The sequence below is a fragment of the Oratosquilla oratoria genome, chromosome 2, assembly GCF_046742065.1.
Source record: "Oratosquilla oratoria isolate Oo_2021 chromosome 2, ASM4674206v1, whole genome shotgun sequence".
NCBI classification, from domain to species: Eukaryota; Metazoa; Arthropoda; class Malacostraca; order Stomatopoda; family Squillidae; genus Oratosquilla; species Oratosquilla oratoria.
The window spans coordinates 87,819,864-87,832,363 of NC_134778.1; the positions used below are offsets into that span (position 1 = coordinate 87,819,864).

The following is a 12,500-nucleotide window of genomic DNA, read 5'->3' on the forward strand; positions in this document are numbered from 1 at the left end:
ATATATATATGTATGTATATATACAGTATATGTATATATATGCGTAAATAACCACTAGGAAAAAGTAAACTAACGAAGCAGAGCGCTTTCGTGTAATTACATCTTCAGTGTATCTGCACTGAAGATGTAATTACACGAAAGCGCTCTGCTTCGTTAGTTTACTTTTTCCTAGTGGTTATTTACGCATTTGTGAACACACGCTCCTGGTGTTTTTATTGCATGTATATATATGTATATATATATATATATATATATATATATATATGTATATATATATATTTGCAGAAACGACAAGGGACTCAAAGAACGGAATACTGAACATTTTCGCCTATTAAGACATCTTCAGACTAGAAGGAAATATAATGGACGATGGCATAGATACGGTAATAGGGGAAAACAGGGAAGCTCACAACAATAAATGTTTAATTCGAAGGATGCTTTGATATTAAATAAATATAACAATTCTTGCAATAAGAAGTACACATAATGAGTAATAAGAATGTAACATAAAATTATATATATATAGCAATAAAAGAATGAATAATTGAAAATAGTAAGCCAAAAATGTAATGGAAAAACAAAAATGAAAATTTGTCACAATAAACCTTTATAACGGAGTTTCACAATAAACACAAAGTGTATTTAACAATTTCCATATTAAGATGCATGTAATAATATGTACACAGAAAAATCAACAATATATCAAAAAGAAATGGTAAACATATAACAAAAGTGACAATTGCTCACAAGAAACCATTATTGAGGAGTTTCACAACATTGTTCCACTATATTGTTGATGATAAAATTGTCTAGCTTATATAAACCCACACTTTAGTTAAGATTTTCATGATTAGTCTTTCTTATAAGACTGGATTAGATAATATTTCTATTTAAAATGGAACGACAATAAACAATGACCTAATTAATGTGAGCAAATAGCCCTCTTGATACTTGGCCAGCTCTAACAATGTATTTGTGCTTGTTCAAATTAAATTACAGTTCCTTGCCAGTTTGACCAATGTAACAAGAATTACAGCTCTTGCAAGGAATACTGTATACATATCCCGCATAATTGACAGGGGAATTTTTCATAATTTTGATAATTATTTTTAATAATTTTTTTTATCTTGGATAGAGTTCTTATACACAATATTGATATTAAATTCACAAAGAACACGAGGAAATCTCACTATACTTTCATGGAAGGGAAGAACTAGCAAATTCTTTTTACAGAATGGAACTTTTTGAGTGATGTTATAGTGAGACTCCCGGCTTTATCATATAATTTTACTATAACACGTTTTGGGTATTTTAGGTATGATGCACTCTCATAAATCATTTGGATCTCTACAGTACATCTAAAAATTTTGTATTACAGACTCTAAAGGCTCAAAGAATCATGGAAAAAATTAAACTTTAGTATTAAGGTGATGAGAAGAATGAAAATGAACAAATGACAAAACATGGGTGGATTTACGAAAAACATCAAACCTAAAATACCTGTCTGTGTATGCTAACATTTAGAAAGGGTAATTTGTTATCTTCTCCTATTTCAGCACTAAATTTTATGGAGGTTACTAAATCATTTAATTGAATAAATAAGTTATTTAAGTTAAAAAAAGTCGGTCAAATATATATCCTTTCATCAACATATCTGAACCAAATGACGTTACGAGAGAGAATATAAGATAGCAATTCCCTTTCAAAAAAATCTAGAAATAACTTACACAGCAGAGTAAACAAAAGGATTCTCCATAGCCATACAAATTTTTTGAATATAAAAATCACCATTAAAAACAATCTTAGAATCGACAACACAGACCTTAATTAGAGTAATTACAGTATTCCTTTCAAAAACTTTAGTTCACGTAAAATCGGTGAAACTGGCGAGGAACTAAGATTTACGATCAGCCAACATATATATATATATATATATATATATATATATATATATATATATATATATATATATATATATATATTTATATATATCTATATATCTATATCTATATGTCTATTTATATATATCTATATGTCTGTCTATCTATCTATCTATCTATCTATCTATATATATATATATATATATATATATATATGTATATATATATATATGTATATATATATATATATATGTATATATATATATATAAATAAATATATATATACTGTATATATATATATATATATATATATATATATATATATATATATATATATATATATACATTTATCTATGCCATCAACAGCATCATTAAATTAATTTTTCATCATGAATATCGTCACCATCATCAGTGTAACTATCATCACCGACATCAACAACACCATCATCATCATCATCATCACCATAATCATCATAATAATCATTGCCATCACAACCCTTATCACCATTACCATCACCATCGTCACCATCCTTTAACTGAAGACACGCATTTCTAAATCGACCACCCGCTTTGTGGTGCACGGCGCAATCTACTGATAGATGGCGTCGTATATAATCACACTCACCATTTTATGAAGTCAAATTAGAGTGAGGAGTCCACCCCTCCCCATTCTCCTTACTGCCCTCCCCCTCCTCTTCACCCTAACCCTCCGAACGAGAGGCAATAACGACATCTGTTAGTGGATTGGGGAACTAGACAGTTGTCGTCGAACTTTGGAAGATTGGTGTACTTCCTCACATTCTCCTGGGACGACCCTTTTCCATCATTCATATATAATATATACATATACATATATATAAATATATATATATATATATATATATGTATATATATATGATATATATAATATATATATATATATATATATATGTATATATATAATATATATATATATATATATATGATATATATATATATATATATGTATATATATATATATATATACATGTATATATATTCTTCTTTTTTTGTCTAATAACACTCCTTCTCTGGGAACGGGTGAAGACCGTTTCTCACCCAATAAGCACAAAAAGTTTTCTCAAGACTTTTGTTTCTCACACACCGAGATCACGGTTTTGCTGCAAGGGTGGTCTTTGTGTTTGGTTATTTGTTGTTGTTGTTGTTGTTATTTCATCTCCTATCACCTCTCTCTCTTCTCCCTCCCTTGTTCATTCTATTTTCCATTACTTCTTAATTCTTATCAGTTGTCTTTTCTGTCTGTTCATCTTTCCACTTCACGTAATTCCCTCTTTATCATTTCGTTCTCTTTTTCTTGTATGCCTCCTCCTTTCTCATCTTTTTTTCTTCCTCCCTTCAATTTAATTCTGCTTTCGGCTTCTTTTTTCTGATTGTCTCATACCATAACTTTTGTTTTCTCTTTCCCTTTTCTTCGCTTTTATTCCCCACAGCCACCCTTCTGTTATCTCGTTTCCTTTATTTTTTTCATTTTTTCGTCTCTCCCTACGCCATCTGTTTCTCTTATCTCCGGTCTTTCGTCTTTCTTCCTTTCTTCCCCTTTCCATCTATTCGGTTTCCCTATCCCCTTATTTCTCCTCTTCTCGTATCGTGATCTTCCTTTCTCATCCTCATCTTAGACTCGGCGTATTGTCTCTTTTTTTTTTCTTTTTTTTTTCTCCCATTTCTCTCGTTCCCTCACGCTCTTCTCTCTTTTCATCTATTTTTTTCTGTCATCTAAAGTCTCGTTTCTTTTCACTTTTACGTTGACAATTACCAGCGCTTCTGTCCTTGTGGGACAATATTGCATCGAAGTGGTCAAGGAAAGAGAGCCGCAGCAAAATGGAACGAATTTTATCAAATCAAAATCATTATCCTTTCTTTCTCCTCTTTATCACCCACTCGCATTTCATCTCCAGCCCTTCCTTGTTCCTCCTTCCTGCTTGTGATTTACTTTTCTTATTCCCTTCTCTGTCTTCATATCTCGATTATAAACATACCAACCTTCCACTGCTCAATATTTCTGTCAAAATTCTCTTTTCTGTTCCATTCCCTCCTCCCAGCGATCAATTTCCATATTTCCTTTACTCTTCATTTTTCAACAACGTCACAGATCGACAAAAAAGAAAAAAAAAAAAAAAAAAAAAAAAATAGACACAATAAAGTTAAAGACCGGCAGAGAATCGTTCAGGAAATAAAAGAGAGAGGAAGGGGCATAAAATGAGAACTAACAGGAGAAAGAATGGGAGGAAGAACACACTAAGCCACGCACTCTAAGGAATTCCCTTCAGTCTTTCTCGTTCTCTCTTCTTTCTCTTTGTCTCCTTCCTTATTTTACTCTTCATCATCTCTTGTTCATTTCTATTGTTTTTACTTTGTCTTTTGCCATGCTTCTCCTACCTCCCCTTCCTCCTCCTCCTTCTCCTCCTTTCCTCCTCCTCTTCTCCACTTCTTTCTATTCCTCCTCCTCTTCTCCTCTTCCTTCTACTCCTCCTCATAACCCCCATCATCATCATCTATCCCCCTCCTTCTTCACTTCCTCCTCCTCCTCCTCCTCCATTTCCTCTACCTCCTCCTCCTCCTCTTTCTCCTCCAACTCCTCCGCCCCTCCTCCTCCTCTTTCTCTTCCTCCTCCTCCTACCTTCTCCATTACCCCCTCCTCCTCCTCCTCCTCCTTCTCCTTCATCCCCCACCTTCTCCACTGCCCTCCTTCTCCCCTTTCTTCTCCTCCTCCTCCACCCCCACCTTCTTCACTACCCTCCGCCTTCCCCTCCTCCTCCTCCTCCTCCTCCTTCTCCTCCTTCTTCTCCTCCTCCATCCCCCACCTTCTTCACTGCCCTCCTCCTCTTTCTTCTCCTCCTTCTTCTCTTCCCTTCCTCCTCCTATTTCTTATCTTCTCCTTTCTCTTCTAATTATTTATCCTCTTCTTCCCTTTCCTATTCTCTTCCCATTTCTACTCCTCTTCCTACTGTTTATCATCCTTATCTTTCTTTTCCTCTTCGTCTTCCTTTTCTCCCTTCTCCTGTTTCTCATCACTCTACCGCTCTTACTTCTCCTCCTTCTCTTTCTCTATCTCTCTCTCTCTTTCTCTTTCTTCTCCTCCTCCTCTTCCTCTCTCTCTTTCTCTCTTTCTCTTTCTTCTCTCCTCCTCTTCTTTCATCTCTTGTTTCTTGTACTGTTCCTCTGACCCTTTCTCTTATTGTTCCTTCTATACTTCCTTCTTCACCCTTTCCTGCTCTTTCTCTTCCTCTTCTCAACCTCATTCTCCTTTCCTCTTGTTCCTCCTTATTCTATTCTTCTTCTTCTTCTCCCCCTCTATTTCTCTTACACATTTCCCCCTTCTTCACCTCCTCTTCACCATCTCTTCCTTCCCCATCTCCTTCTCTTCCTCTTTATCCTCTTTTATATTCCTCTTTTTCCTCTTTCTCATTATTATATATTCCTCCTCCCCTCCCTCATTATTCTAGCGTCATTCGCTTCCTCCTCATCCATCTACTTCCTCTCCTTATTTATCTCTTCAGTCCTTCTTCTTCTTCACCTCCTGTTCTATCTCCTCTTCCATCTTCACTCTTCAGCATACTCTTCAGTAACATCCTCTCTATCATTCGTTTTTCTCCCCTCCTTCCTCCTCTTTTTCTTTCTTCGTACTATTTCTCTTCTTTCTCCTTTTTTTCTCTTTTTCTTCCACATTTCCTTTTTCTTCCTCCTTCCCTTTCTCCCTTCTCATTTCCCCCCTCCTTTTCTTATTCTTCTTCTTCCTCACCTCCTCCTCCTCCTTCTCCTCATTTTCTCTCTCTCTGTTATCTCCTTCCTCCTTTTTATTCCTACTCCTTTTCCTCTTATTTCTCATCCTTCCCTTCTTCATTCTCATCCTTATCTCTGACTTCTCCTTTCTCTGACTTTGATTCTCCTTCTTTAATTTCATTTTCCTTCTCAATTCACTTCTCCGTTTCGTTTCTTTTTTTCATTTTCTCCTCTTTTGTTGCTTCGTCTTCATCTCTTTTCATTTAACTCTTCTCTTGATTTCCTTTGGTTTCTTGTTTATCCTCATTCCACTCTCTACCTCCGCGTTTTCATTGTCAGGAATTCTCTCCTTTTTTTTCTCAACTACGAGCTTTTCTTACCCCCCCTCTCTCTCTCTCTCTCTATCTATCTATCTATCTATCTATCTATCTATCTATCTATCTCTCGCTTATCTCTCCATTTTGTTTCTTTCTCTTTCTTGCTTCTCTCTCTCGTGCTTCTCTCTCTCATGATTCTCTCTCTCTCTCTCTCATGATTCTCTCTCTCATGCTTTTCTCTCATGCCTCTCTCTCTCTCTCTCTCTCTCTCTCTCTCTTGTGCTTCTCTCTCTCAAACTTCTCTCTCTCTCTCTCTCTCTCTCTCTCTCTCTCTCTCTCTCTCTCTCTCTCTCTCTCTCTCTCTCTCTCTCTCTCTCTCTCTCTCTCTCTCTCTCTCTCTCTCTCTCTCTCTCTCTCTGTCTATCTCACCCTTCCCCTCGCTCTCTCACCCTTCCCCTCGCCCTCTTACCCTTTCCCTCTCACCCTCTTTCCTCTTCTACACCTCTCCTCTTCTTTTCCACGCCCCTTCATCCCTTCTCCCCTTCTCCCCTTCTCCCCGTTTCCCTCCTTTTTCCTCATGTTCTCTTCCCTCTCACCCTTTATTCTTCCGTAACTGTATCCCTCTGTCTCCCACTGTACCCCTCTTTTCCCCTCTACCTCTCACCCTCTCCCCTTCCCGCTCCCCTCTACCGCCTCTTCACCCCTCTCTTCTCCTTTAGATCTCTTATTACTTCTCGGCTGGCCTTGTAATAAACACTCGGCGTTCCACTTCTTTCCCTTTACTGAATCATTATTGCTCTTTCGCCTGCGTGCGCTGGTGGCGTCATGGGAAGCGTCCTGGTCTCGTATTTGCTTAGTTGTGGGTTTGAATCCGGTACTCCTTTCCGATTCTCAGCTGTGACTGGTTACCTGCTCTCAACAGTCCCCAAAGCGCATTATAAGGGAAAGGTGACGACTTAGCCCGCAGCAACTCAGCGTCTCTTGGTGTAGGCTTATAATTTTTTTCAGTACCTTCAAACTCATTACGATCCCAAAAGATTTTATTCTGATAACCTCAGACGCAAATGACTGTTGCTCCACCTTCGTGGATCTTAAAAAGGCCTATAACTGTATCCACCAAATAAATCTGTGTAAATGACTGTTTAACTTCAGAGAATCACTTAAGATCCCAGGGACATAATGCTGTCGCACCGTCTTCGTGGATGTTAAAGAGGCTTATGACTGCGTCTATTGGGAAAGCTTGTGGGAAATACTGCCCAAGTTTGGACTCTCGAGTAATTTAATAAAAATAATGCAGGCGTTGGTCACAGTCCCGTCTCCCGGGTGAAGGTCTGGTTATGTGGGTCAAAAAGGGAAACTTTTGCCCGGTGTGTGACGAAGATATTTACAGGGTTCTTGAGGAGATGGGAGGGCAGATGGAAGAGATGATGAAGAGGTGACTGGAAAAGAGTCTTGTTCTAGAATAGGTAAATTTTGCGAGGTGATAGCGACGTAAGGATGACAAGCAATCTGGAGATCGATGACCTTGTCTACGATGTGATTGGTTTAGATAAAAGAGGTGAGGAGCCTTCGCCAGGAGGCGCTGAATACCTGCGACCAAAGCCGTCACCTTTGCCCTGCTATGCTCTTTGGGGACTGTTGGGCTAGGTAATGAACAGTCACTTCTGGGAGTTGGAGAGGAGTGCGGGATTTGAACTCATAACTAAGTGAATTGAGGATGTGAAGTCCCTGCAGCACACTCTAAAGACGATCATCATTATCCTTAATCGGGAGGCATGATACGCCAGGGGACTCGTCGCTTCACTCACACGCTGCGTTGCCAGTCACCGCGGTCTCCCCGAGGAAGCTCCCATGCAGACCCCCTTCCCATTCTCAACTTGTTTATCTGTGTACCCTACATTTATGTATTGCTGTCCATTCGTATCTTAGAGACACGCGTGCGCACACGCACATTCACATATATATACGAGTATACACACACAGACACACAAACATAAACACACACACACACACACACACACACACACACACACACACACACACACACACACACACACACACACACACACACACACACACACACACACACACACACGCACACACACACACAAACAAGCACACATACACACACACACAAACACATGCACCCACTCATACACACACACACACTCTACCGTCTCGGCCTCCCCTCAATCATTATTTTCCAGCCTTTACTTTATGTTGGTGTTCTTGCACATTTTCATTTCTCTCTTTGCAGGTTGCGCTCTCCCTCTTATTTGACTCAGTTTCAATTATTTTCGGACAATTTTCTTTTCTTTTTTTCCCTCTAGTATCTAGCTTTGAGGTTCTTTTTTTGTGGGGGGAGGGGGAGACTAGGGGAGGGTCATGTATCTACATATGTCGACTCTCTTTTATTTACTTTCCCTTTGGCAATCGTATAGCTTTTCAAGAAAATTTATAATATATCTCTGTCTATCTCTGAGTCTTTAATCTATTTGCTATTGTATTTTGTATTAAATATTATATTTATTTTGAAATTATAACAAATAATAAGGTTCATGATAATGATAATTTAGATTATGTAATAAAGATGCCAACAATGTTAAATGATAGAAAGGGGAAAGATGATATTCGTATCTAATAATGAATAAATTTGATAACCACAGACTGACTAAAATTGTCTATCCTTGTATTTACTGTACATACATGGTATGGACTAAAATATTTGTTTTAATTATATTGTGTATACTTCTTTCTTTTTCGAATAAATCACTTCTATTTATTTTCTTTAATTCGTAATAGTCTTCGCAATACGTTCACTTTTGCTTACATGTACTTGGCTCTCTCCTGGATGCTCTGCTCCTCTCCTCCCAACCACTCCCTCTCACGCCTTTTTAGTTTTCCTCTTTCCATTCATAAGATTAATCACTCATTATCTTTTGATACAATTTTATCTTTACTTTGTCTTTTCGTTGCCCTGGTGTTTGTCTTTTTCTGTCTTTGTCTTGTCTTGTCTTGTCTTGTCTTGTCTTGTCTTGTCTTGTCTTGTCTTGTCTTGTCTTGTCTTGTCTTGTCTTGTCTTGTCTTGTCTTGTCTTGTCTTGTCTTGTCTTGTCTTGTCTTGTTTTGCCTTGTTTTGCCTTGTCTTGTCTTGTCTTGTCTTGTCTTGTCTTGTCTTGTCTTGTCTTGTCTTGTCTAGTCTTGTCTAGTCTTGTTTTGCCTTGTCTTGTCTTGTCTTGTCTTGTCTTGTCTTGTCTTGTCTTGTCTTGTCTTGTCTTGTCTTGTCTTGTCTTGTCTTGTCTTGTCTTGTCTTACTTTTTATTTTAGAATCCTTATCACAATACGCCCCCTTTTGTTTAGCGTCTATCTGGCTTCCCTCGGGATGTCCCGCTCCCTTTCCCCACCCACTCCCTCTCTCTCTCACGCGAGCCCGAGGCAATCTGTCTTTCCAAATTTGTTTGCAAGCCAGTAAACTTTGCCTGCAAATATGCTTCTTCCGGGGCCTGTTGGCTGGTGAAACGTTATGAACCGCAAGTATGTCTCGCTCATGTGCCAAAAAACAAGAAACGCGCGAACCAGAAGCGTCTAGATACAAACACGCAAACGACTCAAGACAAGCGAAGCAAAGCCAAGTTTGCTTAACTCGCTGGTGATGAAGCAGCTGGCACTATGTACGTCAAGACCGAGAAGAAGGAGAAGAAGAAGGTGAGGAGCCTACGCCAGGAGGCTTTGAATAGCTGCGGCCAAAGCCGCCATCTTTGGGAATCGGAAAGGAGTGCGGGATTCGAACCCACATCAAAGCAAATGAGAGACCAGGACACATCTTACGAGTAACTTTCTCACTGTACTATGCACCTTTCCATTATATTTTTTCTAATTTTCCATTTAGTTTATTTTTGACTTATTTATTAATTCATTTGTTTGTTTATTTACTTGTCTATTTATTTTCTTGTATATTAATTCATCTACTTATCTACTTGCCAATTTATTTATCTATTTACTTATTTACTCATCCATTTATTCATTCATTTATCTATATATTTATTCATTTATCAATTTTTCGTATTTCATTTATTTTCTTAGTGATCCAATGTCACCGTTTTCCCACCAGGACAATAGGTCCAACGTTGAACCCTTTTCACTTCAGCCGAGTGGAACCCCCACTCCAGCCCCACCAGCAACGGCGAACCTTTTTATTGCTTAACCATTGTGGTTTGATTCTTCATTCTTCCTTCCTCCTTTTTTCTCCTCCCTCTATTCTTCCTTCATTTCTCCTCCTCTTTTCTTCTTACTCTCTTCTTTTCTCCTCCTCCTATTCTCCTTCCTCCTCTCCTCCTTCCATTCTCTCCTTTCCTTATTCCTGCTTCCTCTCCCTTCTTCCTTTTCTTCCTCCGTATTTTTCCTTCTCCTCCCTCCTCTCCCTCTCCTCTTCCTTCCTTCTCTTCCTTCCTCTTCCTCCTCCTCTTCCTCCTCCCATCTCCTCTTCCTCCTCCTCCTTTCTCATTACTTCCCCTCCTTCTCCTTTTTCCTCCTCCTCCTCCCCCTCCTTCCTTCTCCTCTCTCCTTCTCTTCCCCTCACTCCCACCCCCCTCTTTTCTTTTCCTCCTCCTTTTCCTCCCACCTCCTCCCTCACCTCCTCCCCTCCACTCCTCCCTCCTCCCTCCTTCTCTTCCTCACTCTTCCTCTCCTACACTCCCTCCTACCTCTTCCTCCTTCCTCCTTTCCCCTCCTCCTCTCACTCCTCCCCTTCCTCCACTTCCTTCCTCCTCTCCTCTCTCCTCTACCTCTCCACTCCTCCCTCCTCCTCCCTCCTCTTTTCCTCCCCCTCCCTCCTCCCTCCTCCTCCTCCTCACCTCCTCACTCCTCCTCACTCTCCTCCTCCTCCCTCCCTCCCTCCTCCTCCTCCTCCTCCTCACTCCTCTTCACTCCTCCTCACTCCTCCTCATCCTCCTTCTCCTCCTCTCCCTCCTCTCCCTCCTCCTCCTCCTCCTCCTCCTCCTCGTCCCGCTCTTTTTTCTCACTCCTCATACCTCCTCCTTTATACTTTTTCTCCTTCTCTTCTCCCTCCTCAATATTCCAACCTCCTCGCCTCCCCTTGTAGTTTCCGAGTAACAGGTCCCTTTTTACTCTTCCTTCTCCTCCTCTTCCTCCTGTCTTCCTAACTTCTCCTCCCCTATACCCTTCCTCTCCCCCTCCCCAGTTCATTCCCCTGCCCCCACTCTGTTCATCCGCCTCCCTTTACGGCAGCGGTCCCCGAGTAACAGGTCCGTCTGCACTCATTATACAGTACATCCTCCTCACTCTTTCTCCTTCCCCCTCCCCCGTAACCCTTGTTCACCCCTCTCCCCCCTCCCCGCAGTCCCCGAGTAACAGGTCTCTCCTCACTCTCCCTCCTCCTCCCTTCTCTCCTTCCCCTGCTTTCCCCTTCTCTCCCCCATCTCCCCCCTCCCCTTGTTTTCCCCCCTTCTCCCCCAGTAGCACCCGAGTAAGAGGTCCTACCTTCCTGACAACACGAAGGCTCCGCAGTGCGACATGCGGGACAACTCGGTGTCCAGCGTGATCGAACCCGAGTCGACGGCGCAGTCGCGGATAATCATGGGCGTGAGGTCATCAGCTGCAAAGCGACTTGGGTCTAATTATTCGGGCAGGAAGTAGACGTCAGGCTGTGCATGTGGCTATGGCGGGCGTAAAAGTTGTGGGTGTGTAAGTGTAGTTGTGCAGGCAAGTAAAAGTTGTTTGTTTGTTTGTTTGTGTATGTGTGTGTGTGTGTGTGTGTGTGTGTGTGTGTGTGTGTGTGTGTGTGTGTGTGTGTGTGTGTGTGTGTGTGTGTGTGTGTGTGTGTGTGTGTGTGTGTGTGTGTGTGTGTGTGTGCGTGTGTGTGTGTGTGTGTGTGTGTGTGTGTGTGTGTGTGTGTGTGTGTGTGTGTGTGTGTGTGTGTGTGTGTGTGTGTGTGTGTGTGTGTGTGTGTGTGTGTGTGTGTGTGTGTGTGTGTGTGTGTGTGTGTTTAGTTGTAGGGACGTAAACGTGGAGGTGTGCATGTAGTTGTTGAGGCATGTAGGGTTGGGGGAGTAATTGTGGGGGATGTGAAGGGATTGTGCATATAGTTGTGGTATTCTTCTACATGTGGGCGATTTGTAAATTTGTCTAGGTATATAGGCGTAACATTAATTCGGATTATACATGTAGTTGTGGGGAAGAGGGGATGGGATTGTGGCTGGGATAGATGTTATTTGGACGTGAAAATATACTTGTAGTTATGGGGATGTTGTCACGGAGGGTTACCTAGAAATTCTTGTTGTAGATTTTAACTTGTAATATATTTTGGGGGGAAGTGGAACGACTGATTGTTCTTAAGACATTTAACAAGTCGTGTTACTCTAAGTTAATGCATGTAAACTTAACAAAGATGTACAGATTGTGGATTGGTGGTGATAACTTGAAATGATGCTGGGTGTTTATCTCCAAGGCACTGGTTACCTCCTCTGCCACGCATGCGCAAGAGTGTGTTGACCTGCGCAGTGCGGGTTGCCCAGAAAACTGGTAGC

General features: G+C 40.6%; 1 protein-coding gene across 4 annotated transcripts in view; it reads right to left on the minus strand.

Annotated features, from left to right (window-relative positions):
• Nucleotides 1-12,500, minus strand: part of LOC143040997 (uncharacterized) — a 637,849-nt gene that overhangs the window by 64,224 nt on the left and 561,125 nt on the right. For 2 of the 4 annotated variants that reach the window (XM_076212533.1, XM_076212543.1), the window contains exon 6: nucleotides 11,455-11,569. The exons of the other annotated variants lie outside the window; for them this stretch is intronic. In XM_076212533.1, coding sequence (XP_076068648.1) covers nucleotides 11,455-11,569 — 115 coding nt within the window. The remainder of the gene's footprint in view (nucleotides 1-11,454; nucleotides 11,570-12,500) is intronic. 4 annotated transcript variants of the gene reach the window in all.